Below are 25,638 nucleotides of genomic sequence, written 5' to 3' on the forward strand. Positions count from 1 at the left end.
CGGAATCGGTTGCATTCTTGGACACACGCGTCTCTATTAAGGACGGTCACCTCAGCACCTCACTGTACCGCAAGCCCACGGATAACCTCACGATGCTCCATTTCTCCAGCTTCCACCCTAAACACGTTAAAGAAGCCATCCCCTACGGACAAGCCCTCCGTATACACAGGATCTGCTCGGATGAGGAGGATCGCAACAGACACCTCCAGATGCTGAAAGATGCCCTCATAAGAACAGGATATGGCGCTCGACTCATCGATCAACAGTTCCGATGCGCCACAGCGAAAAACCGCACCGACCTCCTCAGTAGACAAACACGGGACACGGTGGACAAAGTACCCTTCGTCGTCCAGTACTTCCCCGGAGCGGAGAAGCTACGGCATCTCCTCCGGAGCCTTCAACGTGTCATTGATGAAGACGAACATCTCGCCAAGGCCATCCCCACACCCCCACTTCTTCAAACAACCACGCAACCTCAAACAGACCATTGTCCGCAGCAAACTACCCAGCCTTCAGGAGAACAGTGACCACGACACCACACAACCCTGCCACAGCAACCTCTGCAAGACGTGCCGGATCATCGACACGGATGCCATCATCTCACGTGAGAACACCATCTACCAGGTACATGGTACATACTCTTGCAACTCGGCCCACGTTGTCTACCTGATACGCTGCTGGAAAGGATGTCCCGAGGCAAGGTACATTGGGGAGACCATGCAGACGCTACGACAACGGATGAATGAACACCGCTCGACAATCACCAGGCAAGGCTGTTCTCTTCCTGTGGGGGAGCACTTCAGCAGTCACGGGCATTCAGCCTCTGATCTTCAGGTAAGCGTTCTCCAAGGCGGCCTTCACGACACACGACAGTACAGAGTTGCTGAGCAGAAACTGATAGCCAAGTTCCGCACACATGAGGACGGCCTAAACCGGGATGTTGGATTTATGTCACATTATCAGTAACCCCCACAGCTTGCCTCCTGGACTTGCAGGCTGTCCTGTCTGGAGACAATACACATCTCTTTAACCTGTGCTTAATGCTCCCTCCACTCACATTGTCTGTATCTTTAAGACCTGGTTGGCTGTGGAGATTCGCATTCTAATCAGTATTCTGTAACTTGATTTTGTGTCTCTGTGCCCTGTTTGAGAGCAGATTTCCACTCCATCTGGTGAAGGAGCAGCGCTCCAAAAGCTAATGGCATTTGCTACCAAATAAACCTGTTGGACTTTAACCTGGTGTTGTTAAAACTCTTACTGTGTTTACCCCAGTCCAACGCCAGCATCTCCACACCAAATCTGTACGGCAGCAGAAGATACTCCAAACCAAGGTATCACATTTACGATAGACTTGCATTTACCAGGAACTGTGGGTTTTTTTGCATATTTTTGTCCCTTTTTGTCGTTTTGACTTGCGGAATTTTGAATGTTCCTGAGCTATTTAAACATCACCTGAGACACTGGTAGCTGGATAAACAGGTAGTCATGAAACTCAGATGCTTCGAAATTGTATTGTACATTGTTTGCGCCGTAACGCGCTTGTCTAAATTACTTTTCTGCTATTACGGCAAACATTTTAACCTGAAAAATTTAATAACTTAACAAATGAGATTCAAAGCAAGGAGTGAACAGCATGGTGACCTCCGGGCAAGAGTAAGTCAATCTCTCAAACTATCCATGGGATGTTATCTATTACCCAGACGCTAAAGAACAGAATTAGTGGGGATGGCTCTCCTCCAATGGTGTAAAGTCACCACAACAGAACTAGCATCCAGCCCATGTACTACAACCCTGTTACTAGAAGGTTGACCTGGGTAGGCTTATTTAAGTAATTATGGTGGGCTCCCAGCAAGGTTCCATCCACTGCAGGGAATGGGGAAGAGAAAGCCTGTTGCATAGCAAATCCTCAGCAAAATGTGGGCAATCGCTTTCGAGGCAGCTGAAGAGATGGACAAGAATTTAGAAATATATTATAAGCTTCGTGAAGCTTCAAGTAGAATCAATTACCTTCTGCTGGATTCAATTCCCTTCGGGCATTCGAAATGTAAATTGTGCCCTAATATCCAACCGTGGTGCAAATGCGTCAAACCTGCAGGACTTGCAGGTTGTTAACGCTCGCTCATAAGCACACATAAGTGAATATGCATTAACAACAACATGAGGGACTCACCACCACCCCAGATGCTATTTAATGTGATCTCTTTTCAACTTTCAGGTGAGGTGCTTTTGATTCCCTTTTACTATTGCAGACTTCTGGAAGTAGCGCTCTTGTTGAGAGAGGCAACAAATGTTTTCAGTCAACATGCAATGAAATTCTAAGTACTCTCTGAACAGAAAAGTTGCTGCAAGTCATGGGGGATATCGCTGAAGGTTCTCTTGGGCTGCAGCGTGAGATTAATGGAACAGAGGCATCAGAGAGGAGAAGCTGTTCACAAAGGAAGGGAGAGTTGAAAAGCCAATGCGCAGAGTGGACCGGGCAAGCCCGAATCCATCTCCTTGCTTGCTCCAAAAACCAATCCAAATTCGAACCAATTTATGGTCCCCACAAGAGAGACATACAAGATCAAGCTGACAAGAGAAGGCATTGCACCTGATCTTGGGCTTGATCCAACACTTGATCTTAGCCAAAAGGCCGAGACGCAATTTTGTTTTTGGCTACATCCAATCAAAGTCCAATTCAAAGTCTCAACCAGTGAGACATTACAAATTCAAGCTGACAAGACAGGCAAGTCTCTTCCTGTCTTGGGCTTGATCTGCATGATCCAAGCTGATAGGAGCAGGCATTGCGCCCTCTCCAATCTCATTTGCATCTTAGCTAAAAGGCCTCGATGCCATTTTAATAAATTGCTTCAAATGAAGCCTCAGTGTGACCTCATTGACTTCTATCAAGTGCAGGACTACAAAACTACATTTGATCTTACATTAGCTGTAATTCACCAAGAAAGAGATCACAGAACTGCACCATTGCTCCAACCTGGGCCTGGAGCCACCGGTGCCCGTCAAGGTCACCGTGACCCTCAATTTCCATGCCTCCAGGTCCTTCCAGACTGGACCCAGTGACATCACCAACATCTCTTAGTTCATAGTACATTACTGCATCTGGGAAGTCATCGCCACCCTGCAGTCAAGGACAAGGGACTTACAGACAAGGACAAGGGACTTACAGACAAGGGACAAGGGACTTCTCTCAAAGCCGCAGCAGCACAAATATATGCAAGTTAACCAGAAACCATGCTTTACACCACTCCCAGCTTTATTTTCTATTGGCTTAAATGTGAAATAGATGGTGGATTCACTAACGTCCATTTAGTTCTGCTGCTGAGGATTCATTTATCCCATTGTTCAACTGGGGGAAGTTCTTTTGTGCAGATCTTCAGGATAAGTAGGATGTCCATCTTTCATGCCCATGGTTGTCTTTGTTTGTGGAAAAGCAGTAGAAAGTAGTTCAGCCCTTCTGAGAATTGTTGAGGAGCATTTTAAATGATGTGCGTTGGAACAAAATTGCAGATGTATTAAATTAATGCTTCATGTCAATTTGAATAACAAAGATAGCGGACAAATTCCAGAACCTGCCAAACTGGCTCAGAAATTTCTGACATATCCAGAGGTCAGTGAAGCATTCATCATGAAGGGCTTTAACCAGATGTGTTTGCAAGCAAACTCCTCAAGGCAATTGGTGAGGAAATAGATAAAAGACCTCATCGGTATAATTCGGAGAGCCATATAAGTACAAAGTGCCATTCCTGAGATAATGGAAAACAGTGAATGTTATTCCAATATGCAAAGACAGATTGAATTGTGTCCCAGTTACTCTGACAGTAATTACAATTTGAATGTTTGGACAGAAGTATTCTATGAGCCCATCATTTCCAGGAATCCGCTTGGCAGGGACAATTATGCTAACAGTCGGCACAATGACTGATGCCACACTCCACGAGAGTTACGCTGGCTTTCCAATGTCGATAGGTTAGAGAACGGGCAATTGAGCCATCAATCCACCACCAATTTAATGCACTACTTCCATCCTGCCATGGGGACAATCATATTTTGCCTCCTGGCCAATTAAGAGCCTCCATTCACCTCATTTCCTGCTCCTGGGAGCTTCACGGCATTCAACCTCGGATGTGCTCTTTCTTGGCACAATTTCAATTTGGTCTCAACTGAAACCAGACGCTTTTCTCGGGTCAACTGATTTTAAACGGTCTGGGAGATTATCTGAGAGTGGGTACCTGCCCCAGATCAATGGGCAGAAGTTGGGCAAGGTTTGCAAGTATTAAAAGCCTGAGTGCAATTCATGGTAGATTCTGGGCCTTTTGTTAACAGAAAGAGCAATGATCACTAAATGACCAAACAATTCTCAGTTAGTCAGGGGAGCTGTGCTGTACCCCAAAAAGATAAAAGTTTATTTTAAGTGCCAGGCAGTTAGCTGCCAGCTTGGGGCTTCACGGTGACACAATAGTTAGCACTGCTAATTCACAGCTCCAGGGGCTTGTGTTCAATTCCCAGCTTGGGTCACTGTCTGTGTGGAGTCTGCACATTCTCCCCGTGTCTGCGTGGGTTTCCTTCGGGTGCTCCGGTTTCCTCCCACAATCTAAAGATGTGCCGGTTAGGCTGACTGGCCATGCTAAATTGTCCCCTAGTGTCCTGGGATGTGTGTGTTAGAGGAACTAGCAGGGTAAATATGCGGGGTTCCGGGGATCAGACCTGGATGGGATTGTTGTCAGTGCAGACTTGATGGGCCGAACGGCCTCCTTCTGCACTGTAAGGTTTCTATTTCAAAATTTTGCAAACTGTAACACGGGTTAGAACGTTAAGGATGGAGTGTGTTCAGCACTCACCATCCGGAGAGTCAGCACGTGACACTCCAACTTTCACTCCCAGTAGCCCACCACCATTAAATGCTTACTTGAGCGTTGATTGGCAGTAGATGGGATTTCCATCCACCCTTGGCCAACAGTTCTGTAATCTTGCCAGACACAGTGCCGCAGTGGCCAGAAGAGGAATCAAGTTCCGGGACCATTGGAAATTTAGGTCATGTGGGTCCAGGGAGCGGGGAGGAAGCGGACACCTTGGGGGTCAAGGGGGTGATCACGACTTTGGTGTGTTGGTTGGGAGGGAGGCCCAGAGCTCCAAGGTCCTGGAGGGGATGGTGCCGCAAATCTGAAAGTGCCTTCAGATTGAGCCGCCCCCCCCACATCCTCCCCCTTCCCATCCTAGATAGAGAAAAGTACTTTTCTCAGTTACCAACCTACCTGCACCTGCTCCCACCAGCCTAAAAATTGAAGCTGGGCGGAAAAGGCCCTTAGTCATCACAAAGTGCCCTAATAGGGGAAAGGGCGAGTTTCCCGCCTGAGGCTCTGCCTGTCCAACCGTGAATTTCCATCTGGGTTGGGGTGGACGGGATCCTGGGATATCGCATCCATTCAATATTATGCTCCTCTCCAGCTCAGAGTGGAGGGGGCAGTGTCAAATTCTGCCCACAATTTCCTTGCATTTCCTTTTCTCTTCTGGTGCAAGAAGACAGTGTGGAATCCATGGAAAAGTATGTGGGAAATACTGTCACTCCATATCATTGACACATGATTTAAATGCAAGGCAATGTGCATACAAATACGCAATAAGCACAATATAAGCAGAGGCCCAGGCCTCTGATTTCCTTGTGCTAACACTCCATAAACTGTATAAGGCATTAAGCAGAACAAAATTCACCTTGAAGTTACTTTGGATCGTAAATTAAAGTCCCAGCACTCACAATATAGTCGCCGGAGTTCTACCGCTCCGCCTGCCACAGAATTGGAGTGGGTGAGGAGCAGAAATGTCCGTTAACCTCGGGCAGGAATTTCCGGTCTCGATCGAGCGAGGCAGTAAAATCCCGCCAAATGTGTCTTCAGTAGCTTACAACATATTACAACATATTGACAAAGTAGATCAGAGAGCCAGAGCTGTGAATCAAGAAATGTTTACTTTCAAAAGATAAAGAAGTTTCAAGTACTTGCAGTTTCTGCTATTGATACCTTAAAGAATCTGGATGATTGACATTTTTATTCATAGAATCATAGAATCATAGAAACCCTACAATGCAGAAAGAGGCCATTTGGCCCATCGAGTCTGCACTGACCACAATCCCATCCAGGCCCGACCCCCATATCCCTACATATTTACCCGCTAATCCCTCTAACCTTCGCATCTCAGGACTCTACGGGGCAATTTTTAGCATGGCCAATCAACCTAACCCGCACATCTTTGGACTTTATTCACCTGTAGTAGGAAAGAGTTTTTTTTTAAGAACACGGGAATCTATCAATGAATGACTGGGAATCATGTGTTTCAACAGGCTCATGGATTTCTGGGCTCTCAGCTAAGCTGTATTCTTGGCTGAGAACCCAGACATGAATTAGAGTGCTAAAACACCTAATACCTTAGAAACCCCTCTCTTTTCAAAGTCCATTTCCATAGCAATGTGAATCATGGGGCCTTGTATCCAGGTAGGAATGCTGATTAGTTCTCGTTGAGACCCAAACTTTCTTTTATCTTGGAAATAACTGGATAGTTTAAAGCATAAGTGTTTACAATCTAACATTCTCAACATTTTCTGGGGTTTTAGATGCTCACAGTCTGTCCGCTGTCGGAACGGAGGCTGCTGCCATTGCCATAACTACATCTTCTAGCAATAAAACTATCTGGGCATTGCTTTAATCTCTAACAAACAAACCATTCCCCAACACCCCCCCCCCCCCCACCAGCCCGCCCCCCCTCCCACCCCCCCCCCCCCCCCCCCCCCCCTCCCACCCCCCCGAGTTGCTGTCAGGCAGACTTCAGAGCAGGTCATGTGACACACTCCATTTTGCTTTGAAGACACAATTCCGAAACATAAAAATAATCATATTAACTTCAGTGCTGCAATACAGGCAAGCCAGAGAACAGAAAACATAGGCAGGACTAATTGCAAAGCGGAAGCAGGTATACCTAAATTCCTCAGTGCACATGGCCATATCAGCTTGTCAGAGCTTGTAGCACTCTGACTTCTGAGTCAGAATGTTGCAAATTTGAAATCCCATTCGAGAATTTTAAGACACAATTTAGATGGGTGCTTCAGTGCAGTACAGAGGGAATGTTTCATGGTTGGTAGTAGTGATTTGATGGCGCACGGAGGGTGTGGGCATAGCGGGGGGAGCATAGGGAAGGGGGTGTTAGTGGTGCTTCCTAATAAAAAGGAAGTCAGTGGTCATAGCGCCACAGACCCATTACCTCAGCAAAGAGGGGCACCTTCAAGAGTTTAAAGTTTATTTATTAGTCACAAGTAGGCTTACATCAGCATGCAGTAAGGTTACTGTGAAAATCCCCCAGTCGCCACACTCCGGCGCCTGTTCGGGTACACTGAGAGAGAATTTAGCATGGCCAATGCACCTAACCAGCACATCTTTTGTACCATGGGAGGAAACTGGAGCACCCAGAGGAAACCCACACCGACACGGGGAGAATGTGCAAACTCCACACAGACAGTGACCCAAGCCAGGAATCGAACCCAGGTCCCTGGCGCTGTGAGGCAGCAGTGCTAACCGCTGTGCCACCCGGGAGAAAGAAGTAAAATCATCAACAAAACTTGGGGGAGATTTTTTTTTCAAAAGCCGGAATAAGTAATCATAATGGAACACTGAGTGAGCATGGGAGAACCATTTCTGGAGATTTCCACAGAAAATGCTGGAAAATCTCAGCTGTCAGACCTGCTGAGATTTTCCAGCAGTTTCTGCTTTTGTTTCAGATTCCAGCATCCGCAATATTTTGCTTTTATCTGGAGATTTTACCTTGCGCACATTAAATAAAAGGCAAGTTCCAGCTTACACTTAACTTGCACGCAATTTGGAGTTATCCTGTTTATTCGATGTGCCTTCATACTGAAGCATTCTGTTAATAACAGTCAAGAATTTTAAACCACTGAACCTTAACACGATCATCAATCCATTTTTAATGACATTCGTTAACATGAGCGTGATTCATTATTTTGATTTAGCGTTCACTAAAAAACACGCCACATTGTTCTACACCGCTTGGTGAAAGGTCGGGAGGAAGGGAAAATTTCAGGGAGGTCAGCTAATCCTCCACAGGGAAAAAGAAATGGAAAAATTGAGGGCAGATAATCCTCAGCCACCTGGTGAGCATCTTAATAGCACATCACACAGCGCAGAAGTGGAATGCACATTGGGAAAAACATCAACAAAAATGAGGAAATGAAATGGCAGGCAGAGTTGAGTGAATGATGTACCTAACTGAAGTATTTAGTCCATAGAGATCTTTATGGCTGGGCTGTCCTCACGGCCAGGGGATGGGTTCACAACCTTGTAGGGTAGAAATAAGTCTTTACTAAGGTTCTTTACTAACAGTCAGAGAAAACAAAGTGTATTCGATCTCAAAGCAAGAAAATAACTATCACGCCACTCCAATCATCCTGCAGGCCAGAAAGACAAACAAGCTAAGCTGTAAGTCAATAGATAAAAAGGACTTTGGCCCATATGCTAAGCAGTCACAGCAGAAATCAAATTGGACCCTACAAAGTCAAAATTGAAAGCAACAAGGACAGTTTAATCAGTAAATTACGAACAACTGTAAAAATACATTTTAAGAGTAAACAGCTGAACTCCAGTTTTGTCCTGATTAGTGGAGTTTTTTTTTTCTCTGTCTGGACTCATAGCAATGGAAAATTCCATTCCTGTTCCAGTTTACGTCCACCTTTATCTTGCCATCTCTAATGTTCTCAAGCATTTCAGCCACACATAATGAAAATACAATCGCACTGACGAGAAGGATTCTCCATGGAATTCACTAAAATGTTACTTTTTGCTCTTAAATAGTGTTATTACAGGTCCAAAGTTGCCTGTATGGGGGACTGCACATTTCTCAATAAAGGCTGCATGTATATATATTGTGAAATCCAATTAAGTGCGTTTGCCATCTTTTAATCCATGCGGTTTTATGTTTTATCTTGAAAGCAATAAATCTTGCATTTGCCCTGGCTATCAGCCATCTTGCCCTTTGGCTTTTCTCCCAATCCGGCTAACAAAGCACAGTGTAATTAATCTTTGCCAATTTGGCTAAATTAACAAAATGAATCATTATGTACATATGCAGCAGTGATAGTTTGTTTGTAATAAATGTTTATACAGTCTGAAATGTTGCATAACTGAAGCTGGCTACTTTTTGGCCAGAAACTCTCAAACTTCCAAAGAGATTGCAGTAGAAAGCCCAAAGTCACGGAAACAGTCTGCTTGTTGAAACTTGAGTCCAAGCGTTCAACTTTAAATTGCCTACTTCTATGATTTAAACTGAGGGTGGCTTTTCATTCAGCTGTTTGTCAATGCGGATTTCCTTTCAACTTCTTGACATCCAGTTACAAAATAAGGAAAAGCATTCATCGAAGACGTCTATTTACTGAAATACAAGCAGCCTCAGATGGGCAAAACCAGAAAAGAGATTGTTTGATTGTAAAAGAAAAAGCACTTACTCAAAGTTTCCAAAACAAAATCTGAAGATTTTGAGAGAAATCAAAAGTAAACTCCAAAACCTCACCCAAATTAAAATTAAAGACACATTTGGCAGCAGTTATGCTCCATGCATCTCAATGCATTTCAAGCAGACGAACATTGGAGCAGGGCATGTAATGGTCCCCATCACTTATAGAGGATGCGTTGGTGTTAATGCAAATAGTCCACAATTAGTGTTGGCTGGAGTGTCATTTCTTAAGAGATATAAGAGCGGATGTGAACAGATGACTAACTGGATTCTGATTCTGCTCAACAGCAAGTCTCATTAACAAAAATATAACATGGAAAGGGAGGGAAGCAGTATAATTTTAATGCCTTGGCCAACATTTATCCCTCAACCAGCAGCAAAAACAGGTGATCTGGTCATGTATTTGATTGTTGTCAGTGGGACCATGCTGTGTGCAAATTGGCTGCTGTTTTTCCGAGATGACAGCACGTTGAAAGTACTTAATTGGTTGCAAACTACTTTGGATCATCCTGAGGTGGTGAGGGGAACTATGCAAATGCAAGTTTTTCTTTCATGATATCACATCATTTATTAAGAAATCAAATAACCAACCTTATAGATAATTTTTATGTCTTCATTTGTTTTGCTTAGAATACTTTCCTGAAAGGACATCTAAATTGGCTACGTGGAAATTTTTTGCCCAAGTTGATTTATTTATAATGATAGGAGGTCTTGTGGCACAGTGGGGAGCATCCCTGCATCCCTTTGTACAGTTCTGGTCACTACTGTGTACATTTCTGGTCACCCTATTATAGAAAGGGTATTATTAAACTGGAAAGTGTGCAGAAGAGATTTACCAGGAGACTTGATGGTTTGAATTATCGGCAGAGGCTGCATAGACTAGGACTTTTTTCTCTGGAGTGTAGGAGGCTTAGGGGTGATCTTATAGAGGTCTATAAAATAATGAGGGGCATAGATCAGCTAGATAGTCAATATTTTTCCCAAAGGTAGAGGAGTCTAAAACTAGAGGGCATAGCTTTAAGGTGAGAGGGGAGAGATACAAAAGGGTCCAGAGGGGCAATATTTTCACACAGAGGGTGGTGAATGTCTGGAACAAGCTGCCAGAGGTAGTAGTTGAGGCGGGTACAATTTTGTCTTTTAAAAAGCATTTAGACAGTTACATGGGTAAGATGGGTGTGGAGGGATATGGGCCAAACGCGGGCAATTGGGACTAGGTAAGGGGTTAAAAAAGGGGCGGCATGGACAAGTTGGGCCGAAGGGCCTGTTTCCATGCTGTAAACCTCTATGATCCTATGACTCTATCTGAGCCAGAAGCTCCGGGTTTGAGTCCAACTCCAGGGCTTGAAGGCCAAGGAAGGGTATTCATAACACGGTCACCCCGGTTGGTTGACAACATGTAAATCCTTCCAGTACACCCATGCTAGGAGGTAAGAATGGAAGAGTCTACTGATGCAGAGTGGTGTCCCTCAAGCTATAACCTCTGGTGATAGGCTGGTGACCTACTCCAAGAAAAATGAGCTATGGAAACAGAAGTAAGTAAATGCTTTGTCAGCCTTCTGCACCTCTGGACATAGAGATCTTCTGGGTCTAGGACCTGAATTTTGTGTTCGTTGGGTCCACGCATTTGGTTGGCAAAAACGGACACAAGATAGGCTTTCGGCCAAGATCGGGCCTGGCATGTGATGTCACACTGGTTGGCCAGTCAACGGGGCAGCCTGTGTGAAACGTGCACTGAGAAAAGTTCAGCGCTGCTGGGGGTGGCATGGGTGGTAAGCGGGCAGGCACTAGGAAAAGGGAGGGTGCAGGCTGGCACTTTTAATGAGCTCTCCCAACGTGGACAGCTGCTGCGGAGCTGTCTCAGGGAGTTGCAGACCTGTGCAAATTAAATGTGATGATTAAATGATTAAATGTCTGTACATTCAAACATCTGACAGCAGAACTCAGTCCGTGGTCCCCAGAGAGTTAAAAAAAAATTTATTTCACCCCAGACATTTCACCCTGCCCTGGATCGAGGTTGTAGCAGAAACGTGCAGGCAGCCTGGCCAATTAGCCTGCCCACCCACTGTAAAAATGGATGGGCCATGTAAAATCGCTTTTAATTGACTCCTTAAAAGGCACAATTGCCCGCATAGTTGTCAGCGGGCACGTTCCTAACTCCTGTGTGCGCCCGCCCACTGAAATATCACGCTGGTGCGCGATGGCGTCGGGACGCGGCCAACGTCTTCTAGTGTGAGTTCACGTGTTTCCAGATTGGCAGCGTAAAATCCTGGCCTGTGTCTGATTGAGAATATCATTTTCAGAAAAGCTGAATATTTCTTTACCAGCCAGGTATGTAACTTCTGTTCTCTCCTTGCACGCTGTCAGTTTCAAAATCCCTCGCTTCAAACACTTGGATAAATACTGAGCTGAAATTCAACAACTGGAAGCACGAAGCCTTCTTTTGCCAATTTCCTCTGCTTCTCCCACCTGAAGAGATTGGTGAGTATCAACTCACCCACTTACACTTTGCCCAAACTACCATTCTTCATGTCTGAGTCTAAGCAATGAGTTCTGGCAGTCGACCAGCTTGGCAAGGATCACAAATGATCCCATTCCTTTTCATATCTGACATCCAGGCATGTACATGTTCTAGCAGTAGTTTTCACTCCTTAGTGATTTCCACCTCCTACGTCCAGGACCCTAATTTCAAGAGTCATACCTCTTCTGCCTCACATCTGTAATTAGCTACCTCAGCGCCGACTGAGAATGAAGTCGGAACCTTTATCGTCTTCATGACTCATTTATACACTGCCTTTACCAAATGAGCTGTCAGGGTTAAGAGCACAACATCCTTTTCAGACAGGATACATCAAATCAACTCTATCAATAGACCACATACAATTTGCACTGGTGTGGGCTGCCCCTAATTTATTTGGTAACTTTTACTAAAGTAAAGGGGATGAGGGCAGTGGTTAATAAGGTGAGTTCTGAGGTGACACAATTGGGCCATTTTCCTGAACCCCTCAGAAGAGTAAAGCTTGGTGTTTGGAATATCAATCTAATTTAAGGATCTATGTTAGTCAATGTTGGCTGACTGCATTCCTCACATGGACCGGAATTCTCCCCAAAAATTCTAAGTCCCCAATTCACGTGAAAACACAATTTTTGTTTAGCGGGATTTCCAGAATGAGATTCCGACACTCCATGCATTGCAGAGTGCCCCAGCGGGATTCCCTCTGAGAATCAGGGGGTGGGGCCTATTCCCACTTGGCACTGCCCGATGCCTGGTGGGCAGTGCTAAGGTACCCGTTGGCAGTGTCAGTTTGTCCTTTGGCCCCAGACGCACAGCAGGCTGAGAGAATCGCCCCATAGTGTTACTCTGGTACCGAAATAACTGGAAGCTCGATGTTCCACGTAGCTTTCAACTGTCCTTTAGATCATTTTTTTAAAAACTGGATATGTCTGTCCTGTTACTTTTTGATGCTCACTGACAAACCAATTGTCAATCAGTTAATTAATTTCCCATTAACTCTATTTGCCTCAGTCTTCTTTGTAAACCATATGTGATGTGTAGAACTTTATGAAATGCCTTTAAGAACACAAATGAATTGTAGCCAGCAGATAGCCCTCATCCATTAAGTGAGTTATCTCATGACAAAATGCCACTAGCTTCATGAGTCTTAAGTCATTCATTGTAAACCCATTCTGACTATTCTTATGAGGTCATTTGAACAAAGGAACTTAAGAACAATGAGTAGGAGTTGGCCATTCAGCCCCTTGAGCCTACTCCGCCATTTAATAAAACCATGGCCGATCTCATCTCAACCTCTTCTCCACCCCAGTCCAAAAGACGTGCTGGTTAGGTGCTAAATTCTCCCTCAGTGTACTCAAACAGGTGCTGGATTATGGCGACTAGGGGATTTTCACAGTAACTTCATTACAGTGTTAATGTAAGGCTACTTGTGATGCTAATAAATAACTTTAAACTTAAACTTCCTGCCCGCTCCCCATATCCCTTCATCCCTCGACTAACTAAAGTATGATTCCCATTGGGGAGGGGGAGGGGGGGTGGGTTTTGGAAAATTTATCTAATTTAAATAAACAATACAAGCTGTAGTTACCCATTAGCCCATTCAAAAATAAGGAAGACTACATTAAAGCACAACACATTGATCATGCATGATAATTGTAATGCCCTCAATGAGGCCCATGAGGTGGGCTTCTTGGAGTATGAGCTCCCTGATTGAGTTACTGATTGCTTGCCAAATCAGAGAGTCTCACCTGTGTATAGATTGAGGAATGATATATATTCATATATATCAGGTCCACTGGCACTCCAGATTCCGACTTTGTACCCGAAGCACTCTAATGAATGGAGATAAGTTTGTAAACAAAGGGAATCGGGTGAAGGGACACCGGCCTATGAGGAGTTATTTCAATAATACTTGTATTTTAAGTGTCTTATCATGTCAAAATGCCTCAAAGCATTTTAATGATTTATTACCTTTTGAAAGCAATGATTATTTTGCAGTAATGAAAATCAGGAGGTCTGTAAGTGTTAACTTAAATATCCAGTCCTTCCACTGTTGGTGCACCGTGACTGCAGTGTCTAATATCTCCATCCATTTCAACAGCTTGACAATGCTTCTTCACTCAAACCCACAAACTCCACCACATGGAAAGCGATCCACACAATTGCTGTGGGCACAAAACTGGTCAAGCAAAAATCAGCTACTTTGAAACAGACTGTCAACCCGATTTTAACGAGAAAGAAAGTGGCGGCATGGTAGCACAGTGGTTAGCACTGCTGCCTCACAGCACCAGGGACCCGGGTTCGATTCCCAGCTTGGGTCACTGTCTGTGTGGAGTTTGCACGTTCGCCCCGTGTCTGCGTGTGTTTCCTCCGGGTGCTCCAGTTTCTTCCCGCACTCCAAAGATGTGCATGTTGGGCGGATTAGCCATGCTAAATTGTCCCATTGTGTCAGGGGGACTAGCTAGGTTAAATGCATGGGATTATGGGGATAGGGCCTGGGTGAGATTGTGGTCAGTGCAGACTCAATGGGCCGAATGGCCTCCTCCTGCACTGTAGATTCCATGATTCAAACTTGCAGTTATAAAGCACCTTTCACAACCTCAGAACATCTCAAAGCAATGAAGTACTTTTAAAGTGTAGATGCTGTTGCAATGCAGCTAATGTGTGCACATACTCTATTTCAGGTGCTGAAAGGTCACAGGCCAAAACGTTAGTTCTGTATCTCTCTCACAGATGCTGCCAGAGCCGCTGAGTATTTCCTGCATTTTCTGTTTCTACATCTGTTGAAGGTGTTGCATGAGGAATAAATGTTGGCCAAGACGCTGAAAGAACTTGCTGTTGTTCTTCTTCAAATTTTCTACAGCATCTTTTACACTCAACTGAAAGAGAGGGCAAGGCATCAAATTTAATATCTTACCCAATAGAAGGCAAATCTAACGGTACAGCACTCCCTCAGTACGACACCGGTGTGTCAGCCTAAGTTTTGCACTGAAGCTTCTGAAGGAGATCTGGAAACCTGCTGACTCAGAAGTTTTATTCAAGTTTTATTTATTAGTGTCACAAGTAGGCTTACATTCATACTGCAATGAAGTTACTGTGAAAATCTCCAAGTCACCACACTCCGGCGCCTGTTCGGGTACACTGAGGGAGAATTTAGCATGGCCAATGCACCTATCCAGCGCATCTTTCGGACTGTGGGAGGAAACCGGAGCACCCGGAGGAAACCCACGCAGACACGGGGAGAACTTGCAGACTCCACACGGACAGTGACCCGGAATCGAACCCGGGTCCCTTGCACTGTGAGGCAGCAGTGCTAACCATTGTGCTACCATGCCGCCCCAGAAGTGAAAATGCCTCCACTGAGCCACGTCAACTAAGCAACAAAGAGATTGCAGTAGAGTTCTCCCACCCTCCTGCCAGAACTTCGATGGAAGATGAGCGGTGTCCTTGCTATGTTAATTTACCACATTCACTGTGTAAACAGACATTTTAAAATGCTTTAAGCATTGAACTCTGGAGGTTCCACCAATTTTCTACCCAGATTATGGCAAGAGATTAGGGGAATTCCATAGAAATTCCAACTGATTGGCTTTATCAGTTTGTCCAGATAGAACAATTGGCACAGCGGCAAGTACAAATATCTGTCATTTTCTTTCATCATGTCCTATCTTTATCACGGAGAGACACAGACATGCTCTGTGTGATGATGTTTGGAACTAGAAACTGTGGAACAGAATGATCTTCTGTTTTACTCTCATTTCCCTTTTTCTATATTCCTCTATCCCCACCCCTTCTATTTGTGAAGTAATGCTCTTAGGCATAAAGGGCAGGGTTTAATGTTCTCTGCCTCAGCGAGTTGGTGGCGGAGAGAATTTAATTAGGCATGAGGTTGATGGGTGGGGACCACGTTACTTTCCTGCCACTCTGCGAAAAATGGATGGTCTGTGCGTGGATGGTCTTTATTCCCCACCACCAATTGAGATCCTTAAGTGACCAATTAATTTTCACTTAAGGGCTTCATCGTACTGCGACTGGTATTAACCCAGCAGTGGATGATGGGTCTCGCCATACAGGGAGCAGAGTAAGCATTGAGTCACTCGCTCAAAAGCACCAACAGACCTCGCATTGGGAAGCAAGGGGGGGGGAGGCAAGTGCTGAAAGCCACCCCTTCCCATTACTCACCTGTGCCTGGATACCCCCTTTGATTCAAGCACCGGCAGCAGCAACCACCTCCCCAGTGGTGCTGCTGAGTGCAGAGCCCCCCAACTCCATCCTACACCAAGCGGGGTCCTTGATCCTGAGAGAAGGCCATGCAGCTGGCCTGTTCAGTGCCTGTTCAGCGAGCCGATTCTAAAAGAGGGGATGCGAGGCTCCCACCAGTTCTCGAGCCAACTGCTAAGACTCCTGTTGCCTCCATTAAACCTAGCCCTAAACCTCAAGCTGGACACCCACCTAATCAATGCCCACGGCACAGTGGCACTTAATACCTGTGCCCCTTAACACTGCTGCCTCATAGCGCCAGGGACCCAGATTTGATTCCCAGCTTGGGTCACTGTCTGTGTGGAGTTTGCACATTCTCCTCGTGTCTGTGTGGGTTTCCTCCAGGTACTCTGGTTTCCTTCCACGGTCCAAAGATGTCCAGGTTAGGTAAATTGGCCATGCTAAATTCTTCCTTAGTGTACCTGAACAAGCGCCAGAGTGTGGCGACTAGGGGATTTTCACAGTAACTTCATTGCAGTGTGAATGTAAGCCTACTTGTGACAACTAAATAAACTTTAAAAACTTTACTCAGAAACTTTATCCTACACATCTCAAATTTTAGGGTGCCTTGGCCGATCTCTTCAGTTTCGCAATAGAAATAAATAATTATCAAACCTTGTTTGAGATTGGAAAATGTATTGAACAATTTTCCTTCAATGCATTTCAATTCCTGAGAAAAATCAGTCGAATGGAAAAATAGTATTTAAAGATCCTTGTGGTGACATCAACGGAGTTAACTGAGGGTGGTTGGCAGGGGTGCGGGGCGGGGGGGGGGGCGGTTGCAGGTTGGGATTCGTTGGGGGGAGTTCTATTAAATGAACCATCTGGTGCTAAGTGGATTGTGTTTTGAAAGCACTGTTACCAGCAGCTGTAACTTCCTGTGCTCTGCAATGTTGTATGTGCTGCTGATTGTATCAGAACTTGTTCTCTATAACATGGTGTCCTTTGCTCAGCAGGTTCTCGTTTCCTGTTATTGTAAACTTCTATAAACCTCGACACGCCCAGCCTCCGATATACAGTGCTCAAATCTTTATCATGCTTCTTGCTTTTAGGGTAATTCCCCCCCCCCCCCCACCCCCCCCCCCCCCCCCCCCCCCCCCCCGCCGCCCCCACCCCCCTGGGAAAAGTAAACAAAAATGCCATTAAAGGCAATGCGATTCTCAGACCTGGCTATAGATACTGTTGTTGAGAATTACAGTTCCGCAATTTGAAAATATTTCTGTCAATTCAAGGCGTGAACTGGTGTTTACAAATAAATGGATCCTCCTCCGCAGTGCCAAATAACCCATTGAATTGACCCATTGCCGTGCATTCCAAAGATGCGTGGGTTAGGTGGATTGGCCATGGTAAATTGCCCCTTAGTGTCAGGGGGGACCATTTGAGTAAATACGTGGGGTTACGGGGATAGGGCCTGGGTGGGATTGCTGTCAGTGTGGAGGCCAAATCATTGAGTGTCTTTAAGACAGAGATAGATAGATTCTTGATCAATAAGGGGGATCAGGGGTTATGGGGAAAAGGCAGGAGAATAGGGATGAGAAAAATATCAGCCATGATTGAGTGGCGGAGCAGATTCGATGGGCCGAGTGGCCTAATTCTGCTCCTATGTCTTATGGTCTTACGCAGGCCTGATGGGCTGAATGGCCTCCTTCTGCATCGTAGGAATCCTGATTCAGTCTTCCATTAAAAAGGGGATCAGGTGAATTTGGTTTGCTGAGGGAAATAAAGTGTCGTTCATGACAATTCGGCACTCTCGTTTCTCCTTTATACTTCAAATCCTGTTACTGTTTCGTTCGCCAGCTCAGAGTGGACAGGCTTTTCCCGGTTCTGGGGTGGCGGGCTGGGGGAAGGGAGGCATGAAAATAATGGAGATTGATGTCAAGACGGCTTCCTGACACAACCTTGCTCGCTGCCAGGGAATTTCCCTAACGGCAGAACTGGATGCAAATCAACTTCCTGCCAAATGCAGGCAGGCAGCCATTTTAAAGGAATAAAGGACCTGTCCAGCGTGATTTTCTCAGCCCAGAGCACCCTCTCTTTCCCTGCTGGGGAGTTTCATGGAGGTGGTCACCCAGTGGTCATTTGGAGTGGGAGCGGCCATTGGAGCTGAAGGCTCCATCCCCCAAAGAAAGGGCCACAGAAGGCGGGAAGGCCAAGCTTCTAGCCCCTAGAGGCCATCCAGAAGAGCTATTGCTGGCATGGCCCCTCCAAATGTAAATTTATTACTCCAAAATTAGAGCTCCTCTCGGTCCCTGAGCTGCCTTAGCAGTGCCCACCTCTCTCGATGGGCTTGCCAAGGCTTCAGGAATCTGACAGGGAGACAGCTCTGCGAAAGTTGTTGACTTGATCCCACTACACGAACACTAACACAGCGACACAGAGGCCCATTCTAGCACTCCTCCTATCACCACAGTTGGGATCTGCTAATTCACCTCAAACCAGGGACCAAAATGAGGATCAGGATGTATCAGTCAACATTCCATGTTGAGTTCAGCAGCATAGAAACCGTAAGTTACAACTGAATTACTTGGGATGTACACAAGAGAAACAGGTCAAGCAGCCCAAACAGTGTTTGGGCTCCACACGAGCCTCCTCCAATTTTATTTATTTCCTCTCAGTATCTATCCTTTCTTCCCAAGCTTCCCATTAAACATGCCGCAGTGGAATCACAGCAGACGTACTACACTATGGGCAGGATTTTCCGGCCGCATGCACTCCAAGACTGGAAATTCCTGCCCGAGGGTCAGCGGACCTTTGCGTAGTTCGCCAAATTTTTTGTCCCGCCCGCTACGATTCCAGTGGTGGGTGGGACGGGAAAATCCCACCCTATGAGTTTAGTGATCCACCAACTATGTGATCGTGCAAGTCAAGGGAAAAGACTCACTCTTTAACAAAATTATAAATTCTTAATGATACCCCTGTGTAACAAGCAAACTCCAATTTTCAAAGCAACACTCATATTTGCAAAGTTTAGATTGTGTGGTTAAGTCTCTGGGCGGGTGCTGGTGTTTGAACCGATCACCTTTAGAGGTGCGAATGTTATCAGCGAGTCAAAGCTGACATCTATCACCCAACTCCACGTACCACAAACTGCACATGACATAGCACCCACCTCAGGCTCTAAGTAACCCGAAGCATAAGTAACAAGAAGTTTCTCATTTTGTTCCTGCCCGCTGTGATATGGAGGCAGATTACAATCTTGCAAATAGTTCCAAGTAAAGGGTTTTTTAAATTCTGTATGTAAATTTTGAATCTCAATTATTGCTTTAAAAGCATGCCGAGCACTGAAAGATACAAAGGTGTGAGGCCACATACCAACTGACTCAAGAACAGCTGCCATCAGACTTTTGAATGGACTTACCTCGCATTAAGTTGATCTTTCTCTCCACCCTAGCTATGACTCTAACACTACATTCTGCACTCTCTCCTTTCCTTCTCTATGAACGGTATGCTCTGTCTGTATAGCGTGCAAGAAACAATACTTTTCACAGTATACCAAGACATGTGACAATAATAAATCAAATCAAATCAAGAATGTTTGAGGCAAAAATGCAGCATGGTTGACAGCATACCTCAAAATTAAAATATTCTTTGATTTATTAGTGTTGGGTTATGGATAACTTCTGTGTCAGTCATTCCAGGCAACACCTAGGAAAGATCAAAGAGATTAGAATTCATGCTACTCAAGCAAATACATGGGCTGCAAGGTGGGAGGATTGGCAAAATGGCAGGTGAAGGTGTCACGAGGTGCACTTGACATCTTTCCACTGCTAAGGCATATTGTCAGAGTCAGGAACCTGAGTAGCATGGCCACTCATGAGCTGAACAATTGAGCCATTAAATGGCCTAGTTTTGGGCCATTTCAAGCCCTCACAGGGATTTTTCCTATATTGGTAAGCCCTGGCCACCTCACAATGGAGGAGGGTGGGGGGGGGGGGACTCCATGGCTCACAAAGGTTCTCCCTGGCAACCATGACCACGCCCAAGGCACCACCACTGTAACCACTACCAATCCATCCTCCCGCAGTCACAGGGGCCTGCCCACCTGACCTTAGGGCTTCCCCTAAGAAACTTAACCAGCTTCAAGGACACATCAGCATTGAAGTGCCCTCTCCCTGGAGCTGCGGCCTCAGTAATGGGTGCTCCAGTGATGGTGCTGAAGAGGCTGTCGAACTTCTGACTTTCTGTCTGTGCCGGCAGGTCTTGGTGGGCAGGCCGCTGACCTCAGTTTGATGGCAGCCCTAATGATGACCTGTGAATTGACTGCCAATGGCAAAGTGCCACCACTCAGGGTCTTGCCACAAGGTCACCTCGCACTTTTGGTCCTGACAGCCTCTGCCCAAAAAAAATTCATCTGAATGAGTCCATTATGGAAAATCTATTAACACTTTTTTTGAAACAGGTTTCTTCTTCTGGAGTGTTCCACAAAACCTGCGACTCAGGGAATATCACAGAATTTCATTTCACTTTGTGCATTTACGGCAGTTTAGCAAGAATGCTTTAAGACTCGCTGTTAGAGTAACGTTGTGTTGCCCAGTAAAAGTGGTTCATTCCAGTAATTCCCCACATAATTCCTGATCTCACTGTGCTTTTATAAGGAGATAAAGGCCAAGCACTTTCTGAGGGGAAGGGGCTGTGTGTCTGGGGAAAAAGTAACACCACAGAGCACAACATGTACTGACCGGTTAAAAGCAACATTGGCGAAGACATGTAGGTCATCTGTCGTCTCTCAGCTGGGATTGCCTATGATGTCAGGGGGCCTCAGAGGAAGCAGTCAAAATAAACACTTTTTAAAATAACACCTTAAAAAGGTACACTGTTAAGACTATACAAAGGGTATCAGAACATAATGTTAATTTGGTCTCAGTCCAATGGATTCACTCCCCAAATAGGATCCGTTTTAATGTAACTGGCATTACAACCCCCATGACTTGAAGGGTTTGTGAAATCATTGAAAGTAAATTGTTGAATGATTGTTTTGATCATATCCATTTAATAAAGGGAAACATATGGCCAATTCTGTCATCGTATTCCAAGGTCAAACTCTTTGACCAAGTTTTACTCAGCCCTCTAATGTCTCTTTTGGTTCATTATCCATTCATCCTTGCATTTCTGTGCGAGGGTGAGGTTATTTGTATCGACATATTTTTGTATATAAAAATATCATAGAAATCACAGAATCCCTGCAGTGCAGAAAGAGGCCATTCGACCCATTGAGCCTGCACCGACAACAATCCCATCCCCGCAATCCCACGTATTTCCCCTGCTAGTTGCCCTGACACTAAGGGCAATTTAGCATGGCCAATCAACCTCTTTGGAGTGCAGGAGCACCCAGAGGAAACTCATGCAGACACGGGGAGAACGGGCAAACTCCACACACAGTCATCCAAGCCAGGAATCGAACCCAGATCCATGGCACTATGAGGCAGCACCATGCCGTAGATATATGTAGGTTTATGTAGTTGCGTTTTTGTTTGTTTTCTACATCAAACTTCATTACGCTGAGTGCTACACGAGAACTTTGCCTCATAAATCTCCCACTTTTGCACACATTGGCTCAGATTTCCATGCAGTTGGGAAAGCTTTGTGGATTTTTAAAAATGGCGGCTGAGACCTGGATGCAGCAGACATGCCTCCATTTACAACAGATCTAATTTTTGCTGGTGGGAGAAGAGGAAAGAGTGCTCTATACGCAGGTGGGAAACCCAAACTCAGCAGGACCGTTTGAACTTAGTGCTGTTCCAAAGGGCCTTAACCGCAGGAGTGAGAGTCACAAATTGATGGAGTAGACTGGAAAAAATAGGAAGAAGTGAACCACGATGTGATTCCATGATTAGGCAACAGTTACTGAACAATCCCGAGTGTGCCAAGAATTACACTAACAACCAATTTAATATTGTCAGTTCATCTTGCAATGTGGCTCGCTTACACTTGTTAGAAGCTACATATGTTCATAGGCAGGACCTTAGCCTCTGCAACCAAAAAGAATATGTCCAGGCATTGCATCTTTTTTCAATTGAACAAAAGCATGGGGGACAACTATTCTCTGGTGCATTCCTCATGGCAATGCTCAGCCAATCAGAGTTGACTTGCCTTTCACTGAATTTAAACAAAATCTTGGAGGATAACCATAGAATAGAATCTCTACATGACAGAAGTAGACCATTCAGACCATCAAGTCTGCACCAACTCTCTGAAAAATATCTTACCCAGGCCCACCTCACCTCCCCCCACCACCCCAGCCCTAACACCATAACCCCTTGCATTTACCATGGCTAATCAACTGAACCTACACATCTTTGGACTCTCAAGGCAATTTTAGCATGGCCAATCCACTTAACTTGCACATCTTTGGACTGTTGCCTGGTGCATTCTCCATGGTGATGCCTTGATCAGAATCCATTTGCAAACCATGCACCACACTTTTCTCATACAGTACAAATGCCTGTTCCCTTTGAAATTTGGTCTTCTTGCATCTGTCCTGATGAGTGCAAGTTGGAAAAATTCAACGGCATGTCTCTTTTCTCAGCAAAAATGTAAATGGCATGCTTATTAATGAGTTATATTTTGTAGAATGCCAGGTTTTGTTATTTATTCATTTATGGGATATGGGCATCGCTGGCTAGGTCAACATTTACTGCCCATCTCCAATTGCCGTTGTGAGGATGGTGCTGAGCTGCCTTCTTGAACTGTTGCAGTCTGCATGTGACCAAATTACAAAGAGTACTATTTCTCTCTTCTGGCACTGAGATGACAGTTCAGCTGAGCACAACTATTGTGCCACATATGCAGATTTTTAACCAAAGGCATAACACGCTCCAGGCACAGGCTGGCCCCTTGGTAGGTCTTTGCATCTGGTAGTAGGTGCACAAACACAACAGTGTTGCAATGTAGCTAAAGGCTTCAGGGCATTCTCGCTGCCTCCTGGGCACCTTCCCAGTGCAGGAGGTGTGGATTGGTGGTAAATGAATTGGGAGGGCAAGGGATGCCAGTTCCTGCTTCAAGCATTCTGCCACCCATTACCCCTTCCCTCACTTTAGAGGAAATTCCTGAACATCATACAGGAACCTTAAATAGGCCCAAACCCGTGGGATTCTACCAACTGTACATTTCCCAACATGTTGGGTGGGAAAATCAGTCCAAAAGTTTGGAAATAATTCATGATGTTTCTTGTTTCTTCAAACTGTTTTATTCTTTAATTGCTATTGCTGATGACAGCAGTGTCCAATGATTAATAAAAGTTAACCCACTCACCTCCATTAAATCAATCAAAGAAAAAACAAAGGGTGGGATTTTCCGGCTGCGCTCACTCCAAAGCTGGAAATTCCTGCCCAGGGTTAACGGACTTTGCATGGTCCACCAAATTTTCTGTCCCACCTGCTATGATTCCCGTGGCAGGTGGGTGGGATGGGAAAATTCCACCCAGGAAGTTTTAAGCATTTCATTGAATCATAGAATCCTTACAGTGCAGAAGGAGGCCACTTGACCCATCGAGTCTGCATCGACAACAATTCCACCCAGGCCCTAATCCCGAAACCCCATGTATTTACCCCACTAATCCCCCTGACACGAAGGGGCAATTTAGCATGGCCAATCAGCCTAACCTGCACACCTTTGGTGTGTGGGAGGAAACCGGAGCACCCAGAGAAAACCCAGACACGGGGAGAACGTGCAAACTCCACACAGACAGTCACCTCAGGCTAGAATCGAACCCAAGTCCTTGTCGCTGTGAGGCAGCAGTGCTAACCACTGTGCCACCGGGCCGCCATTTGTATCACAATATAAGACCAGAAGACCATAAGATACAGGAACATAGAGTAGGAAGATTGTGACTCCATTGGTTAGGGTACTAATGAAGCAAACATTCTGTTCTTTTGACCTGTGAATCCCAAGGATAATTAAATCTGTCAGAATTGCAGCTTCTTTTTCTATCCAGTGATCCACGCTGGGAATGCAAATGTGTAAATATTAGAAAAAATATGGCAGAGTTCAACTGCGATTCTCACAGTCGGATGGCCTCCAAAACTCACCTGAACTAGTACATGAAGTAAGACGCTTTCCTTGGAGGTCATTTTAGGGGACATTTGGTGTCAGTGTAATTTTATCCAATGGTTTCGTGGAAGGAAATACATGAAGAGATAGTACTACACAGATCTTTGTAATCTGGAGCCAGGACGTGGCAATGGATTGTCCACCGCATTGAACCCGCAGAAAGTGACTCCCTCAATGCAACAACACTAATCAGAGATTGAGACTTTAGCCCCTCTGCCACTGTTTCTGCATCTGCTTCAGGGGCAGGAAGACTTTACTCTGCAGCACTCAGAATCCCTCTTCAATCAAGGCAAGCTCTGCGAATTAGAAAAGAAAGAGTTACGGGCGAAATTAAAGCTGGGGAACTAAGCTTCACATGAATCTTCAAAGGAGCATTCATTATTTCAGAAAACAGTATTTAAAGGAACATATTTCTTTAGGCAGAGTCACAGCTGCTTACCTATGATGTTAAAAAACTACACAGTGGACCCATGCTCCTCCTACTCTTTAATAAAGCAGTACTAGGCAAGAGCAAAAGTAATTGCAGTCACTGGAAAATTTTATTTATTCTTTCACAGGACTTGAGCCTCGCTAGCCAGGCTAGCATTTTTATTGCACATTCCTAATTGCCCTTGAGAAGGTGTTGGTGAGTTGCCTTCTTGAACTGCTGGCGTCCATGTAGTGTAGGCTCACCCACAGTGCTGTGTTTTTGATTTGATTTGATTTATTATTGTCAGATGTATTGGAAAAAGTGAAAAGTAGTGTTTCTTGCGGGTTATACAGACAAAGCATACCGTTCATAGAGTACATAGAGGAGGAGGAAAGGAGAGGGTGCAGAATGTAGTGTTGCAGTCATAGTTAGGATGTAGAGAAAGATCAACTTAATGGAGGGTGTTCCAAGATTTTGACCTAACGACAGTGGAGGATAAAAATTAAGGCTAAAAAAGGAGCAAAACATTTATTAGATCTATTTACATTGTATAGCCTCTTTCACCTGAAAATTCTGAAAATCTCGAGGATTTTCACAGTAACTTCATTGTAGTGTTAATGTAAGTCTACTTGTGACACTAATAAATCAACTTTAAACTTAAACCAAGGTTCTCAGGCAAGTGGCTCACATTTGATAACGATTAATCTATTCACAGACAAGCCCTTGAAAAACAAATCTTTTATCCTGGACACACCTTTGCCTTTCTGTAAGGAAAGCCTTTAGGGTGTCATAATGGATTATAATTAATCAATCGTAACTACAAATAAATGTTTTAGAAGCAGCAAGGAAAAAAAACAGCCTCAGGATGTATTACATTTTCATCCCAATTTAGAAATTACTG

General features: G+C 44.9%; 1 protein-coding gene and 1 pseudogene across 1 annotated transcript in view; one reads left to right on the forward strand and one right to left on the reverse strand.

Annotated features, from left to right (window-relative positions):
• LOC144504435 (uncharacterized) overlaps nucleotides 1-25,638 on the forward strand; it is a 92,371-nt gene that overhangs the window by 34,315 nt on the left and 32,418 nt on the right. The window contains exon 2 of the mRNA XM_078229701.1: nucleotides 11,872-11,985. Within this exon, the coding sequence (XP_078085827.1) occupies nucleotides 11,872-11,985 (114 nt within the window). The remainder of the gene's footprint in view (nucleotides 1-11,871; nucleotides 11,986-25,638) is intronic.
• Nucleotides 2,416-2,644, reverse strand: LOC144504970 (U2 spliceosomal RNA; annotated as a pseudogene).

This window comes from Mustelus asterias, chromosome 15 (genome assembly GCF_964213995.1).
Source record: "Mustelus asterias chromosome 15, sMusAst1.hap1.1, whole genome shotgun sequence".
NCBI lineage: Eukaryota > Metazoa > Chordata > Chondrichthyes > Carcharhiniformes > Triakidae > Mustelus > Mustelus asterias.